General features: G+C 40.7%; 1 protein-coding gene across 1 annotated transcript in view; it reads right to left on the reverse strand.

The window, feature by feature from the left end:
* The window catches only part of fat2 (FAT atypical cadherin 2), a 72272-nt gene extending 54632 nt beyond the window's left edge, over positions 1-17640 (reverse strand). The window contains exons 1-3 of the mRNA XM_088431812.1: positions 17595-17640; positions 4994-8250; positions 1777-2088 (exon numbers count right to left, since the gene is read on the reverse strand). Coding sequence (XP_088287938.1) covers positions 1777-2088; positions 4994-8240 — 3559 coding nt within the window. The 5' untranslated portion in view covers positions 8241-8250; positions 17595-17640. The remainder of the gene's footprint in view (positions 1-1776; positions 2089-4993; positions 8251-17594) is intronic.
* Positions 17641-18453: the final 813 nt, after the last annotated feature.

An 18453-nucleotide genomic window follows, 5' to 3' on the forward strand; every position in this document is an offset into this window, starting at 1 on the left:
AATCGAGTTGAGAGAATCTGACTGACCTCACATCTACTGAACCTCAAGTGTCAAGACTGTGTTCATGGTTGTGGCCCCTGAGGCGCTACTGAGGAGGGTTGGAGACATCTCCATTAAACATCCTTTCTTCTCCTAAAGTCTGCAACCTGGGGATTATTCTGGGCTCCAAGCTATCATTTCAATCCCACATCCAATCCATCTTTCAATTCCGACTTCTCCGTGTTTAAAAAAAAACAACAAAAAATACATCTCTTGACATTTCGTGCCACTGAGAAACCGGTGTTTATACAACACAACTTCTACTGATCCAATAAGCGCACTGTATCATTTTTATCATCCTTTTGGTGGCTTGTAAGCCAAAACATTTGCGTGACATCCAGACAAAAACAATCATTTTTAAAGGTGCACATTCCTGCGCAAGTTTCTTTAAAGTGGCATCTAGTTTCTCTTTATGCTCTCTGCGTGCTGGCAAAATAAGTAAACACTGGCGTATCAACCCAATGCTGTTGTTTTGTCAAAACATATTTAATTTCTCCATCAATTTGTCAACAGGAAACCAGGAAATTACCTGCGGATCGTTTTTACTGATAAGTCATTAAAAAGGCGCAAAGTGCCTAAAGCAATTAAGTTCCTTGTTATTTTAAAGGGCACGACAAACATAATTCATATTTTAGCTAGTGAGAACAAGGATGGACCTCATTTTGGTATATTTTTTAAGTTAAATGCAGAACTGAATATAGAAAAACACTATTTTTAAATGAGTGCTGATTTATATCATGGTTTAATTTCACTTTTGACAATGTACTAGGCCCTAGTACATTGATTCATGAGTGCAACAAATAGGCTAACTCCATTGCTAAGATCACCGCACGGTATTTCTTTTCAGACAAATCATAAAGGTGTTCGTACCGGTGATCTTCTAAAAGCAATAGTTCTTCCGCAATATTGTCGTTTAGGAAAGAAATTCCAGAAGATACGCGTTGCTGAAAATCTGTTCCGCTTGGACTCCGCGCGGAGGGGAGTGGATGCCGAAATAACGTCATTTGACGCGCGGAATTCACGGAAGCGTCAAGCTTAAATCAAGCTTAACACTTGAAGACAGGATACAAGTAAAAAAGATTAAAAAAAGGATGAAGCAAAGTAAAGACATTATGCAAGAAATTGATGTAAGTATGAAAATGATTACTTTTTGTAGATTTGGCAATTTCATTCTTTCTTTTTTTTTAATGTTGGATAGGTTTTCTTTTTCACTTCAGTCAGATTGCAGAGTGCACAACACATTTTTTTATGTGTATGTCCAAGAAATAGATTTGCTATAGTGAAAAGTCCCCTGTTGTGAACAAATTCTGGCTGCAAACATGATTTTGTTGTTCTACTGTAAATCACCAACATAAAAATATTTGATAAAAATACAACATTTCAATGCAGCCCTCAACCACCCCTTGTGCAAAATAGAATAAAAGAAAATGTAGTTCTCAATAGCTCATTTATCTGCACTCTATGTAGCCTGTCCTTCAACCCTCTGTCATCAAAGGCAATTATTTCTCAGTCACACTCACCCACCCATCGCAGCTCAGCCCAACACAATACAGCACAGCGTGTCAGACGCGGAATTCAATAAAACATTTCATGACGTTTTAAAAAGCCCATTTCTTATTATTTCCAAAGAACAAAATTAGGTCAAATGCAGGCTATGGGTCATGCCGCAATATGTGCAAAGTCTCAAACTAACTCAGAGCTTTGCAAATGATTGAATAAGTTAGATTTGTTACTAACCTGTTTCTCGATCAACATCAAAGTACATCTGATGCGACTCCATCATGTGGAATGAAAGCCGCCCTTGCGAGGAGGCGTCGGCGTCCGAAGCTGCCACCAGGACGACGGACGTGACGGCGTCCACATTCTCTGGGACGGCCGCAAAGTAGATGGACTGGGAAAGTTCCGGGGGGTTGTCGTTGATGTCCAGCACGTCCACGTAGACGTGCGTCCATGCGGCCCGGGGCTCAGTGCCAAGGTCGGCGGCCACCACAGAAAGCCAGTAGTGGGGAACTTTTTCTCGGTCCAGCGGCCGAGTAGTTCGGATCACACCTGTGGACAGATTTTATGGTATGAATTCAAGATTTTCTGGCCAATATTTTTGGAGTTATGTCCGATTTCACCAAGAGATCTCAAGTGTTAACAGGGGGAAAATGTGAGGGGTAAGCATTGATTTTTTGGGTAAAGCACAAATTAATATTAGCCCCTAATACATTTAACAGTCATATATTGATGTGTATGAGATGGGTATGATGTGTCAATTATAGTAGCTGATCAACTTTTCATGTTTTCATGTCTGTGTATGTTCTGCTTGATCAAACTGAAACCATCGACACAGTCTCAACTCATTTGCGTTATCTTGAGCTGTTGGCAGTGATTTTCCACTTTCCAAACTAATATTTTCAGCAATACAAGAACTGAGTTATTATTATTATTATTATTATTATTATTATTATTATTATTATTATTATTATTATTATTTATCTCTCAGGTATTTTCACAAACCAGATGTTAATATACTTCTGAATGTTTTTAACCCGTTAAGTGCTAAAGTAGCAATATTGTACTGAGTAACTTTTAGAGTATTTTTTATCACTAACCATTTTCAAGCTACAACCTTTTGAAATAGAGATACAAAAATGTAATATTGTGTTGAAAAAAAAATGACACCTAAAGGGTTAAGTTGTTCCAAATACTGTACAATGTCTGCTTTAAAAGTTTGGACACACTTTCTTGTGCTATTAAATAATACATTTTTGGTTAAAGATTTTCTCGCTCATTAATTTTGTGTCCATCCCAGACAGCATGGGCACCTTCACATATATCATTCTAATAAGCAGTTTTCATTCCAAATGATGGACTCGCATCAGATTTCCTGTATATTTGTTTGGGCTTCTTGTAAACTTACATCCAAACTTAAATACAACTTCTGGAGTCTTAAAAATATGCAAAATCGATCAATTTTCTACACTGTTGAGCCATTATGATATCCAAAGCTGGGAAAAAACACCATCACACTATCTGGTGTTTTTTTCCCCGTTTGACAGAGAACTCAATCTGCCCTGATTTTATCTGAGCCGTAAGTGCAGCGGCAGGCTAATGGAATGCGCAGTGATTTGTTGCGAGGGTTGCAGGGGTTGCTCTGAGCAAAAAAAAGACACATTGATGGAAAAATAGACAAAGCACCTTGTCCGAGCTCCCGAGGCAATACCATGTTGTGTGTCATCCCGCCCTATCGGCAGCTGAAGCACGGTGTACCTTCGGGATTGAAATAGTAGCCTGCTATTTATCATACTGTAAGTGGGATACTCAAGTTGCACAAATGCCAAAAGTGCAATTCTACCACTGTTTTTCAGAATTACAACACAGCCAACATCCATTTTCAAATTTTCAGTCTTTTCGAGCATGTCATCCTGAACTTTATTTTAGTAGGCTTACACATGATGCACACTTAAGCCACTTTTCGTGTTGGCTGTGTGAAACTGGCTAGGAAGAGTTTGTTTTAACCCTTGTGGCACTATGTTGAAAATGATAGATGTCCTTCGATTTTTTTTATGATGTCATAAAAGAATCCATGGGGAAAAAAACAGAGCTGAAATTTCCAGCAGATGATCAAAACATTGACATTTTTCAAATGAAACGATTCTGACATTTTGATGTGATTGCAGCTGGACGTGCAAGATTTTGTGTACAAAAATGATCAGTGTCCAAATATTGGACCATATAAAACCATTATAATTACAATTTTTGAGATGCATTTTAATAGAATTTCCGTCATTGATTTCGTTGCAATCTTTGCAACATTCTGTTGAGCGGCGGTCAAACTATGTCAGCAAACTGAAAATTCTTTGTTGATTTGTGTTTCACCTCAAGACACTAGGTGGGGGTAGAGAGTGATCATCACCCCACAGACTAAAAATGTGAAAAAATAGCCTAAAATGGCTGCATCGAGGAAAAAGGACAAAATTCCTGTGTCTTTTCAGGCATGGCCTTTTGCTACTTTTTGGAGGGTCCACTCTTGAGCGACACCACAAAATTTCACGTTGCTTCGGAGGCTGAATTTGGAAATTATTCAAACCAATTTTGTGTGTTCAACCCTCTGTAAACATAAAATTATCATGAAAAAAAATCTTTTTGCCCAGTAACACTCCCAAGAATCAACACCATATGACAATTATTTCCAACGATATGTCATAGGTGTGTCACAAAGACCTTTGTGCTTATTGTTTGTTACTATTAAACCGGAAGCCATTTTCAATTATTATTTTATTTTTTTCCCAGGAGGGGAGAGGTTGGGGGCCTTGCAGTACTTTTCAATTTGAGCACTTTATTTTAGTTTCTCTCTCCTTCTCTCTTCCCTTGGTACAAAAAAAAGGTTTTATTTTCAGTGCCGTCAAGGCCAACAACAACAACAAAAAAAGTTCTTTTCTTGTTTTCATCATGTGGATGAGCAGTTCAGTTTAAGTCTCTGACAATATATTTCTTCCGTTTTGTTTTGCCTGTTGTGATGAGCATTGGACAGCACGTCTCATTTATATTGATTCTGTGCTCTGCATTCACTTTATTTGGTTAAATCTGGGTGTCTGCCCTCACTGGAACTGTGATTGTCAGTATCGAGGGAACAATTTCGACGGGTATGCATGCGCGTGACTTGATAAATCTTATTTCTTTTTGTAACGTGCTATTTTTAGCTTTAGAGTGCACAGACCCTTTAATAAGAAACCTATAGAGTACACACTTTCATAAGTAGCCCTCTAGAGTCTTTTCAGGCTGAATTTGCTCAAGAGGTGGACTAACGCACAAGCACACAGTATAGAAATTTACACTTGCATTCAGACCTACATACGATTTTGTGTTTTTGTTTTGCCTTGCATATTACTGTATTATACTGTACATCTTTTAAAATTGTTCAAAATGTACCATAAATTATTCTTATCCTACATCTGTCCCATCTCACCTGTTTCCTCATCAATGGCAAACATTCCAAGACCAGAGCCGTCATGGATGAGGTATCGGATAACACCATCTTCACCCACATCTTTGTCCGTGGCCGTCACAGTGAGCACCGCCGTTCCCGCCACTGCGTCCTCCATCACCACAGCCTCGTACACGAATTCAGAGAAAAGTGGCCGGTGGAGGTTCTCGTTGACATCTAAAACCTGGATCTCCACGATGCAGGATGATGAAAGGGATCGCGGAAAGCCATGGTCAACGGCACGAACAGAAAGGTTGTACGACGGCCGGCGTTCAAAGTCCAACTCCTTCTCCAGGGTCAGTGCACCAGTGGAGGCGTCTAGGCGAAAGATACCTCTCTCTGTGTTCTTAAGGTTGTAGGTGATGAGGCCACCACTGCCCAGATCTGAATCCACGCTCTCCACCCATACCAGTAAGGTTCCCACTGGCACATCTTCAGGAACTTTGACTTTGTAGATGTTTGTTACAAACATTGGTGGGTTGTCGTTGATGTCCTGAAGCACAACTATCAGGTGGAGTGTGGAAAACATGGGGGGGGTGAGTTTAGACTGATCCCTGGCTTCTATCCAGAGGTCGTGCCTGGGTGAGGTTTCTCTATCCAAAGGAGCCGTGACCACCACCTCGCCTGTCACTTCCTCGATCCGGAACATCTTGGTGGACGTCAGCATGCTGTACTTGACATTACCATTCGCATCTGCATCGGAATCTGTTGCATGTGCTGTGAAAACAACAGAGTCTATTTTGGTGTTTTCAGGGATGCGAATCACATGTCTGGGCTGATCGAAAAGAGGCGGGTTGTCATTGACGTCCATGACGTTCACAGCAAGAAATTTCCAAGTTGACCTCTGCGGGGATCCTAGGTCATAGGCGGTGACATTGAGAATGTAAAACTCTTTACTTTCTCGGTCGAGCGAACAAACAAGACGAAGGTTGCCGGATAAGGTGTCAATGACAAAGCAGCCATCTTCATTCCCCCCGGAGATGGCGTATGCAATCATGCCATTGAAGCCTGAGTCACGGTCAGACGCATGCAAACAGACCGCTGTTGAATTTAGTGGGTAGTCCTCGCGAAGATCCAGAGAGCTGGGAACGTCGGCGTCAAATATGGGTGAGTGTCTGTTTGTGATATGGATATCAGAAGAAGTATCTTCCACATCCTCAGTCCATATGGGTTTGATTGATTCTATCAGTTTCTCAGTGAGCTGTTTGAAAATGAATGTTTCCTGACAGCTAACTGTCGGCTCGTCACCTACGCTGGTGACCGTCACCCGAACGACTGATGTCTCTGAGTTGTGCTCCCCGTCAGAGGCCACAATTCCCAAATTGAATGAGTGTACACCCGCCGGGATTGCACGCTTCAGGGTAACCTCGCCTGACACAGAGTCAATGGCAAATATCTGGAGCTCGTTGCCCGACTCAATGACATAGCGCAGCTGCTGCAGCTCATCTATGTCAATAGCTGACAGCGCCACAATCGCATGGCCGACAGCGGTATCTGGGGGTACTGTGACATTGCAGCCCACTCTCTCAAAAAGAGGCACGTTGTCGTTAACATTGTTCAGGGTGATTGTCACAGCGCACTCGCTGACCCGACTGAATGGCTCGCCACTGTCTGAGGCCCAAACCCTCAGGTGGTACCATCGCTTCATAAGCTCAAAGTCCAAGTGCTCCGTAGTGAAGATAACACCCGTAAAGGGGTCTATTGTGAATGGCAGGTCTGCATTGGCAATGGCGTAAGTCACAAAGCTGTGTTTTCCATCATCTTTGTCTGTCGCGTTTATTTTCAACAGGCTACTGCCAATGGGGGTGTTTTCATCTACCGTGGCCCGATAGGCGGACAGTGTGAACTCTGGACTGTTGTCATTCTCATCTGCAATCTTGACCACAACATGAGCCTTGGCTTCACCTTCATTGGCCAGTATCTCAAACTCATACTGTTTCTGAACCTCATAGTCAAACGTCTCCCTGGTGATGATAATCCCGCTTTTGGGATTTATTTTGAATTTAGAGCTGTCTTGGTTGGTTTTGATACTATATATCACATTTGCGGAATCAACTGAAACCATTGCAACAAAGGTTTTTGGTGGAGACATCTCGCTGAGGACAACAATATAGACATCCTCCAAGAATGACATAGGTCGGTAATGAAATGCAGGGATGTGGATCTTAGCAATGGGAGACAGCAAACTGGGGGAACTGATGTCGTGAGCTTGCAAGGACAGATTGAGCCCAAAAGGACTTTGTGACCAGATGATCTTCTTGGTCGAGACTATTTGGAAGTCACTTCCTTGCGGTCCCTTGGGGATGACTTCAAAGTTTTTGTGTGGATCACCGTCAATGACTTGTAGAGATTTGACGGGCTTCAGGCCTGCCTCGACATACACGCTGATTGTTACTGTGCCGTCTGCGGACACTGCCGGTTCAGCTGGGGGTTTGATTATTGGAGAAGCCGTGGAAGCTTTTTGTACTTTCACGCTGACCTTGGCAACATTGCCAAATTTCTGAACACCAGAGATCTTTTTGGTTCTATCCTCAGCTAATACGGTGAGCTCGTATCGTTCACTGCGGGTGTGGTTGAGTTTCTTTAGCAAGCTGATAGTGCCGCTGAAAGGGTCCACCACAAACGGATGGGATTTGTCGGTGAAGGAATAATAGAACTCCGCATTGCTGCCCATGTCCGCATCCGCCGCACTAACCCTGATGAGACTGGACTGAAGTGGTGTGTCTTCCGGGATAGCCAGGGTATATGAGGATGGGTCGAAAAGAGGCTTGAGGTCGTTTGTGTCCAGGATCTGGACAAAGACTTTGGTCCTGGCTTGGAGTTCCTGAGTGCTCTCTGTGGCCTCCACGGTCAGTGTGTAGGCATCCCTCACTTCCCTGTTTAGGAGTGCCACATGTTGGGTTTTGATTCTAAGAAAGCAAAAATCTCCAACTTTGATACCCTCCGCTTGGAAATAGCCGGCGTCGTCCCCGGAGACAATCATATATTTAATTTGCCAGAAGGTGTCTGTCATCTCCAGTCCCATTTTCACCGGCGTCTCTACATATGACCCTACGCCCGAGTTCTCGTCGATGGTCGCGTTGTAGAGGTGGTGCGTGAATCTCAATGGGGATCCGGCTTTGAGTTCTGCCAATATTCCTTCACCTTGTACGGAATTTAGCAGCGCTGTGGCTAATATTAGCAAGAAAGTCAGTAGTGATGAAGCCATTTTTGGGAGTCGCATTTTCATCGTTTGTTGTCTGGAAAGGACACAAAAAAAACGCATGAATGATTTAGACCACATGGAAAGCATTTAACTCCATTCTCTAAAGTCTTAACACATAGAGTGAAGGTGAAAATCAAACTTTACGATGAAAATGTTTTTAATAAAATTAATGGTTGATTGCAGCATTTTGATTAATAATCAAATATTGGGTCTTGGTGGCAAATCTCATCTTGCCTGTTCAAGCAAAACTTATTTCAATTAAACTATATCACTATACAGGGGCAATAAATACACACACGCACACACACACTCACTTAAATCTCTCTTTCAGTGTCCTCCAGTCCACCAAAAGCAACAAAATCAAACACAATACTACAACTCTTGTTCCGACTTGCTTTGAGTAAGCGCAACGCAAAGTACCAGAAGACAAAAGTTGCCTTTGAGCATTTTAAGGCAGGTGGCAGCCCCTGCAAATCTCCCTGCAATTATTCTCTGACAGCCATGGGCACAGGCAACAAGTTGCAACTCAAATGGCTCTTGCTAAATCATCACAGAGTTTTCAGGGTGGTGGGATAAATTGATTTCAGTGGGAATGTAAGGCGCTGGTCCCACTGTATTTGATTCGGTCACATGCTACTTCTATTAACTCTCAAAGACACTGGCATTTGTTTGGCGAAATGGAATCAAAAGTCAAACAAATAGTGGAGGAATATATGCTGCAAGGAGATGGCTTTACATGATTTTGGCGTCATTGCGATGTAGATTTTCCATGCTCATAGCAGCAAATATGCATCAGCTGCCAACCTGAATGCACTGTTTTAATTTTATGTCAGAACTATGTTATGTCCAGGAGAATGGGTTTATCATTGTAAAAATTAGAGGTGGGCATTTTACATTTTTTGATGGCTCGTCCTTTACAGTCCCGTCGGTATGTGGGTTTTCTTGTGTTGTCATTGGTCAATCGTTTTTGGAATTCTTCCCATACTGTGATCCTCGGTCGTTGCGCCAATTGTTAACGCCACTTCAGTCATCACTTATGGCAGGGGTGTCAAGCACATTTTTATCGTGGGCCAAATTTTACTTCTAGTTTCTATCAGAGGGCCATTATGACTGTAACGTCAAATCGATTTTAAGTGTGATCGTCACACATTTACCTAGTTTTGAAATCAGTGAAAACTGTACAAAAGGATGATTGGTAAGCAAAAAAAGTGCTTGTTATTTCCTAAACAAAATGTTTTCAAGTTCAATACAATTTGCAAATATAGTAATTTAGTTAGAATCTTGAAGTTATAAATAGCATTTCTGGGGCCACATAAAATGATTTGGCCCCCGGGCCTTGAGTTTGACACCCACGATTTATGGCATTTCCATCATCATTTCCAGCACTTCTATCATCAGTTTCATCGGCAAATTCCCTAATATTCAAACCTCCAGTTATACAATGTGCAATCACGGCCACTTGAGAGCATGAATGTTTTTCACACAGTCTTCGGGCTCTGGAGTCATTGTTTCAAAAAGTATTTACAGAGGCGCTTACATGAAACAAAAGTCATGTTTGAGCACATATCATCTGTCACATACACAACAAGTAAAAAGCAAGGTTGTGCGGATATTACTAGATAATGCCATTTTGGGAAGGAATTTTTGGGGGACTGATAACAATGGATGAAAATCTATTGTTCCAGCAGGCTTAGTCCGTCGTTTTTTTCATTCGGTGTTCTGTCAGCAAAATGTCGGTTGGCCAGTGCTGACGGACTGTCTGTCAGTCTGATGCTGGTTGGCAACACATCCCCACGCGGATGGTTGTGCAGCATCATAGTAGATAAAAAAGAAAACAAAAAAAAGCACAACCGGAAAAAAGACAGAGACCATGGCTTTTTACGGGCTAGTCTGCTTTAAGCCGCTCGTTGGGCAGGAACAACGTAAAAGTGAAAGGAAAAAGTTCTGGGTTTGACAGTTTTGTGAAACCAGACCTGGAGGTTTTCTGACATCCCTCGTTAATGATTGATTTTAATCCTGCCGTCTGGATTGACGTAAATTGTGTTGCGCGACAAGCCTCACCGGCCGCCTCAATGACATGCCTGGCCACTAATCTGCACCGAAGCGTGCCAAGCACAGGGACGCCGTGATCTGCAATCAGTGTTGGTAAAAAAGTGATGTTTTTCCGCCTCTTCCTAAAGACAAATGCAGTGAGTCCTACAGCTGAGTTAGAAAGCAACGCCGCTATCGTGTCTTATCTGAACATCCTGACGGGATTGTGCAAAACGCTCGCCCGGATACGGCATAGGTAGGCTCCAGCGGAGGATGACGGCAATGGTGATGATGATGACGGCGATGATGACGGTGCAGGTGCTTTATCGGCAGCGCGGAGGCGACGCGGGATCAGATTAGTATGCTCTGGGTGACTGTTTGGGTTTCAGGAGCGTGTGATTTTAGGCATCATTGTCATCTCAACACAGCATCCCACTTAGTTTAGATAGCATGCAGGCACCAATCAGTTGATGAATGCATCATTTACCAGGGGTACCAAACTCATTTTCATTACAGGCACTTCATAATTGTCACTATGCTGGTTATCACAGGAAGGTAAAACTGACAGAGCCAAGATTACCTGTCGGGAGGAGGTTTCATTGGCCAAATAAAATGATCTCAGTCTTGCTTTTGTTTAAAGGGAGAAAGTTTCCTTCCATTCAAGACCGGATATTTTTAAGGCAGTCTAATAAATTCTGGACAGAGGCTGGGTCATTTATTTTTAACGGCAGATAGATCCGAACATCATTTGCAAAACAATAGAACGAGACATTGTGCATTCTAAAACGAGATCCCAAAAGTAACATTGTGTTGAAAAAAGGAGAGGGCCCAAAATGGAACCCTGAGGCACCCCAGCAGCAGTAGGCAGTTCACTGAGAGTACGTCATTAAAGGGGCACAGCAGCCACTCATACAATCATATACATACTTACAATTCGTTGTGAAAGTTTAACATACTATGATACAAGCTCTTTAAAAATACTTTTGTTGACAAAATGTTGTTCACTGGGTTGATTTCTGGAGTGTTCAAAGGGATTTTCCAATGCTGCTGTCATATTTATGAATTAAATGTCTACTCGGCCACTGCGCTCAGAATCTGTCTGCCTGTGCCTTGATAAAATCACATGAGACACTCACTATCAGCTACATATTGTGACTAAACCAGAGTTTTAGAGACTTAGAAGTTGTATATAGCCTACTGTATAACGTTCCCTGACTTGTAATTGAAATTCATGTGAACATGACAAGTCCTGACACAGGAGAAAAAGTTTCATTATCCAGAACCTGCTGGGCTGCATTCAGTTTCATTCGCGCTCTTCAGTGGAGAAGAAGCCGCAGCATTCATGTGACCTCAGCAACAGCAATTTAAAATAAAATGTGATCCATTTGGACGTTTTAAGGGGTGTGAGGGGGCCATGACAGAAGTGCTGCGGGTCCTCATGTGACGTTCCTGGGAAAAATGAGGGCTGCAGAGAAATGTGATCTAGCTCGACAAGTGGCTGCAGGTTGCACCGTGAGCGTGTATGTTTGTGGGTGTTTCTTCCCCTGCAGACTCTGAAAGCATAAATGCTCCCAATCAATCATCATTCCAGCTGGATTTATGTCACCAGAGAAACTGAAAAACTCCACACTTCCCCGCTACCGCGACCACAACACAAACAATGAATTGTTGGCGATCAAGTACAGAGATGGGATTGTTTCATTTCGTCGTCATGAATGTTCTTAGAGTAAATCATTCAGCATTTTGAGGAGTTCAAGACTAAACACACCAGTCCGACATCGGAAGTCACGAAGAGCCTGGACATCTATATACACTGTCTGATTGGCTGTTAGCTAGTGATTCAGAGCAAGAACAGGAAGTGACTAATTCAGATAAACAGTAGGCGAAGGAAAGGTTGGACAGTTTCGCTCAGATCGTCACCGCATTTTGCGATGTTTGTCTGGACGGAAGAGCGAGAACTTGACTCTGCCACCATAGTGCAAGAGAGACCAGAATTGTATAATATTACCTTAAGTTTATGTCAAAAAAAGTGAAGAAAACCACAACAATGGAAGGCCAGAGGGATCAGAATTGAACATACCAAGTAGGATTTAGATCAGCATTGCACGATACAGTGTCAGGACTGTGAGATTTAAACCAGGTCTCATGAAAGACTTGTACTGTGTGCAAAAAACAGAACACGGAAAGTTTGTTAGTTTGATTTGAAGGAGCCATTTTAGAGTCTTCTGGGGCTTTTTTGATGAGTTTTTAAAACCTGTCCAGTAATTTTATGTGGAGGAAGAATGAAATCCACTATCAAACTAGAACCACAAAAAGTCACAAGAACACATACTGCAAAAGGTGCTGGATGTCTACTTTTTACAGTAGACCGGCGATGTCAAACTCATTTTAGCTCAGGGGCCACATGGAGGAAAATCTCTTCTAAGGCAGGCCGGACAGGTAAAATCATACTATCTATCTTAAAAACTTTTAGTGTCAATTTTCCGTTGATTTTTGTGATGCGCATGGGTCTGGTTCCAATTCCTCTCAAATAGCAGCAGTCAACTGTAAATGTATTGTTGAAAATTAAATAAAAAAATAAAGATGAATAAAGTCAAATAACTTCCTATTTGCTCCTTATGCATCTCAAAATAGCATTTTCACTTAAATTGGATAAAAAGAATGGAAGTTTCCTACAATTTTTTTTCCATTTGTTCATAAAATAGTTTACACCCCTGATTTAGACCCTTTCTGAGGTTCCTACAAGACATCATGAGTGGACCTGTGAGAAAAAAAAAAGCGCTTATTCCTCCTAGAGATTTTATTTGATAGCTAACAACCTATAAACTGTGCCCTCGAAAAACACTGACGACAGTAAATTGGCTGAGGGTTAGAGTTTTGCTCACTGCAAGTGGGCGGAGCGAGGTTGAAGTTTGATGACTTGGCAGTAAACACATAACCTCGTTTAGGGTTTGATTTATACTTTTGTTAGCTTTTCTTCACTAAATGTGGAATAAATGGACAAACATTAGTAAATAAACGCTCTCCGTGATGAGTGTGCGTGTGTACAGGCAGAAACGAGGGTACTGCTGCTGATGTGTGGGATCCATTACGTGGCTGACAGCGTTCATTAGCCTCAAATGGAGTTCATGATTGTTTGTGTGTTTTCAATTTGTTGCCTAATCCATCCTCATGCCTATACCTTGAACCTCCATTACAGCATGGAAGGGTGGGGCGTGTCACAGCCCACGTGGATGTTTACAGTGTAGAAAACAGAACGATTCGCTTCAGTGCTTCTTGTATAAAGTTCACTGTAGAATTTGATTAATGTGTAGGAAAGGCATTAAAAACTCACTTGAACCATAAACAAAAAGCCACAACATTTCTGCAGTTTTCCAATCAAATAAGGATTGGCATTTTTTTTTTAGGGACTTTTATTCACTTGGTTATTTTTTTCAGCTTTAGTCTAACTTGTAACCTGTATAAACATTTTAAATAGTAAACCGTTTTGATCATTTATATTACATGATACAATTTTAGGTATACTTTTACAACTTTTATAGATGAGGATCTTATTTAGCGTTAGCGCTGTTTTTTGCAAAAAAAATAAATAAATAATTGAGAAGCACTGCTAAAACGCAATATGCTTCTTTCTGTGTCATGATTGCAAAAAAAAAAAAAAAAAGTTCAAGAAACCATTATGGAAATGTTTGTCCATTTGAAAATAAGATTTCCTAAAGAGGTGGCTCAAAAATTAGCACATAAGTAAAAGTCAACTGTCATCATCAGTTTTTGCTTCTTCCTTGTCATATCATTCAAAAACCCACACGAAAAATAAAAAATCCATGCTCAGATGTAACAAAAATAACTTAACATTTGTAAAGATTTGACGATGCAAACAATGGGACATTCATAAAAAAAATGTTCACTGCTAGTAGACAAATCCCAAATTGGTCCACCTGTTTTTATGCCCTCCACTGCCCTCTGACTTGTCCTCCATGGTGGAGGTAAAAAAATAAATAAATAAAAAAGAAATAGTGTGGCAGCTTTATGAGCTTCTCCTGAATCTCATCAGTGTGCTGATGCCTCTGACCTTTCAACTTGCCCCCAACAACTTCCCAGGAGAATCCATTACCGAAACATGTCACACATTCAGCCAGCACTCTCTGACATTTCTTACATTCCGCAGACAGTTTGTTAGCCTTTAGCTATGTTGTCAGTGCTTATAATCAGAATACAGATCTGAAATGTGTTTATGACTATGTTGTTACAAGGTACCAGAAGGGGACCTCTAGTGAGGGATTACTGAATGCATGCTTAATAACTATGTGGTAAATTATTGTTATGACCAAACAGTAGAACATTAGGCCACTCTGCGGTTTGTCTTCATAGCAAAATAGTTAAAAAAAAAAGTTTGTAAAGGGCTTATGCACGGTTCTTTATGGTGATTTAACACGTTGTAAGTCAAAAAGTCAGCAACTTCATATTTATATATTATCAAAAAATGTTATGAATACAACTACAAATGCCTGTGTCTCAAAAAACTTTTACGTGAGCTTGCTCTTGTGCATACTGATGCCAAGAAGATAGCCTTAAATTCTGGTTTGTCAATGCTTTCCAATTTTGTATTTTTTCAACTATGTGGGCAGACTCAATCTTGAGTTACCTTGTATATGTAGCGCACTATATAAATAAAGCCGCCTTGCCTTAAACTAGGTAATAAAACATTTATGAACCTTTCATAAGGTACCATTTACACATGCCAAAAGAATACGATGTAACAAGTCATTCCTCACTGTTTTAACATAATCAGTAACAAAATAAGTAATAACACGTAATTTATAAACACTAGATAAATGTAATATAAACACTACCCCCTATGCAGGGATTCTACATGGCTAATAACAATGACCTACTTTCTCACACTTATTTTAATATCTATTATGTCCATATGCATGCAAATCCCTCAAAGTGTAACACCTACTTTAAAGGTGAGTGGTTTTGGTAAGGGGCTTGTTTGGGTTTTAAAAAGCTAAAGTGGAACCTTGCGCACGCACACATGCACAGACACACACAAACATAACATCAGTCATTCAGAAGTCAGGGTAAGTGAGTGATTGACGGGATGAGTTTGTAAACAAGGAATGCCACTGAGGTATTTATGTGACTGCCCCCCAGCCTGAAATTTTGCAGTGTGCGTGCGTGTGGTTTATTGCCATTAGGCGCATCTATAACAAGTCGGACAGAAACAAGTTTATGTAAAAGCAAGAAGTAAATGGAAGCTATCAACTAACTCTCTTTATGTACTGTATAACAAAAATTAAAGGATTGAATTACAATATTTGAGATTTGTAAATCAATCCAACCGTTCATAAAATGTACATTTAAATTCTGAACTAAATTTCAAAGAAATCCAATTTCTTCTCCGTGCATTCAAACTATATGTAATTCATATTTCTTTCCAATTCTATCTAACACCATGTGTCACTTGAAAAGGCGGAATATTTTGAGCACATCCGCGTCCCCCTTTGCGGGCACTGTCACCTTTTTCCCCAGACAGCTTCGTCATTAGATGTTAACGTGGCCGTCTTCTCCCAAGAGTGGCCAATTAGGTAATTTGAACATTATGTCTGTCTGGGCGATGCGACATCCCCCTTTGGTTATATGAGCATTACCCATGACTTTTATAGAGCCTGTGCGAGCCTGACAACAAAAACTGTGATTATTTATTTTTTCTGTGAACTGTATTAAATCACGAAAAACAGACATTTTGTCCTCAGACAGGAAAGAAAATGTTACTTTTACAATGAATCTATTCACAGTTTTCTGTGCTAAGTAGGTATGGCACAGATCTTTCGTCACAAAGGAACAAGGCCTCTGAGTCTTTGTGTTAAAGCCGAGGACTCGATATTGAGCTGTGATCCACTTTTTGAGGAATTGCTTATAGTTACTCTACAATATGTTAGCAGGAACAAGACGATTAATGATTTCAGTGTTCATGCTATGAATGGGATGTGATGCACCCAAGAGAAAGCCAGTATAGCCCTGAAAACAAAAAAGATTTGGATTATGAGATGAAATGACTCATTCAAGAGGTTTTAACAGTCACATTAATCAGCGTTCCCCTCTTGAAGATCCTGCACTATGGCCTAAACAGCTATCAGGCCATGATGGCTGCTCAATAATGCAGAAAGGTCCTATTTGGGTCAAGGATAGAATATTTCCAAGGAATCAAGAGGGCTGCAGATTTAATTATAATTACAGCAATATGCATATGAGGAGAAAAAAAAAACGAGCACACCCTGGCTTGCGTATAGCGGAAATAAGGGCAGTGTTTTCTTACCCATTTGGAAACCCAGACAAGAGCACTCAGGGTTAAGAACAGAACAAGTGTTAACCTCAGATAACAAGAGATGTCTGCTGATCTGACTAACAAAGAACAAGAATATATTATAGTAACGTGAGATACAACAATATCTGTACTTTAGCCAATGCTTGTGATTGAGTTCATGCTGGCAGCTATGGTCACTATGGTCAGATTTGTGTCGGGCCCGCAAATAATAAAATATGTCCGTAAGTTGACCAAAACGGTAAAAAATTTCTGTTGTTTACCTGTAGCTCAAATTTGGAAATAAATTTTGATATGCCCCATTCACTTCTCTGCTACAGTGTGAGTGCCAAGTGCTTAAATAATATTCAACAATGTTTATTTACTCATTTTGATTGTTTATATTAAGTCATTTGATTTAAAAAGTGATCTGTCTATTCTCATATAATATCGAATGTTTTGCATGCGTCTGAAATTGCTGTCCACCTTCTCTCAATGTATTATCTTCCCCTTTAAAAAAAAAAAAAAGTGACATTATGACCTGCAATATTCCTATTCCAGTGGAGGGTGAAAAAGTGGCTGCTTGGAGAATAAATATTGACACCTACGTTTGATAATTGTCATCATATTATGTGTGTGGTTCAATGTTGTGAAGCCAAACTGTCCACTCTGTTATAGTGACATATCAATTGATCCGTAACTTTTCACAAAATCAGAATTCACTTTGTAAACACTGCACTTTCAGCACATTCCCGAAAGAAGGTCCACAATGTGCACATAAAAGCATGTATACATGTACAGGTATATTGTCAGCTTGCTTTTAGTTTATTAAAAATCTACTCAAAAGAGTGAATATGAGATATAGTGGTGGATCTCAACTCTTTGGGTAGTAGAAAGCCTTAAAGCAACTTCCACAACAGTAATGGGACAAGTACCAAAAGAGCAGCATTTATTTCACTCTAACCCAGCCCTCCGAAATGTGACGGATAGGAAAGGAACGTTTCCTAAAAGATTAAGTGCTCAAGTACACGAAATGCTACCTGATGTCAGTCGTTTTCCTTCCTCCTTCTTCTCACGCCTGAAGAACTTCCAAAATCCAACGCAAGTGGCGTAGTGCCATGTTTGGTGTGTTCATGTTGAAATCCATCGGATAAAACAAATATTACCTGAAAAAAAAACACAAATAATGAATAAATAAAGGATAAAAGATTCTTAAAGAATGAAGTGGAACTATTTGTCTCTGCTGGAGGCAACTTCTGAATTGCTTCAAATGCAATGGAAGACGACACTCCCTCAACTGCGCTCATCTCCACCCTTTTCTCACCCGGGTCCTCCTTTCCAACAAACACACACACATGCACAGACACGCACTCGTACACACATGCACGCACACACATTTTGTCCAGATTGTCAACTGTGCCTCCCCACATCGCGTCTGCAGGCCTCCAGGCCTGAGCCAGTACTCAACTGTTTCGATTGCTGTTAAGATGTTAAACTTACATCAGTACAACGAGCTCGCTCTCTTTTTAGCCCCCAACCAGATGGTGAAGATGTTTGTTGCCAAACAACATTTCCAATGTCTGAGAAAGAATCTGTCAGTGTATTATGATTGAATGACAATAATACTACCAATGGCAGTCTTCTTGTGGATTTTGTCTTCTTGATATTATTTATGTGGGGTCCACTCATGAATGTCCAAAATTTCATGTTGTCAAGTCCAACTGGATTTGCTGGTTGCATTTTCATATTGGCAATAGTGAAATTGCATTTTGGGCCGTGAATTTAGAAAAAAAAGAACAAAAGAGACTCAAATATGTTTTTGAGCTTACCTTGAATGATCTTAAGGTTTGAGAATAACTAATGTAAACATTTGGTAGGAGGATATGAGTGTGGGACCCG

The sequence above is a fragment of the Hippichthys cyanospilos genome, chromosome 13 (assembly GCF_059441005.1).
Source record: "Hippichthys cyanospilos isolate Australia breed blue-spotted pipefish chromosome 13, RoL_Hcya_1.0, whole genome shotgun sequence".
Lineage (NCBI taxonomy): Eukaryota > Metazoa > Chordata > Actinopteri > Syngnathiformes > Syngnathidae > Hippichthys > Hippichthys cyanospilos.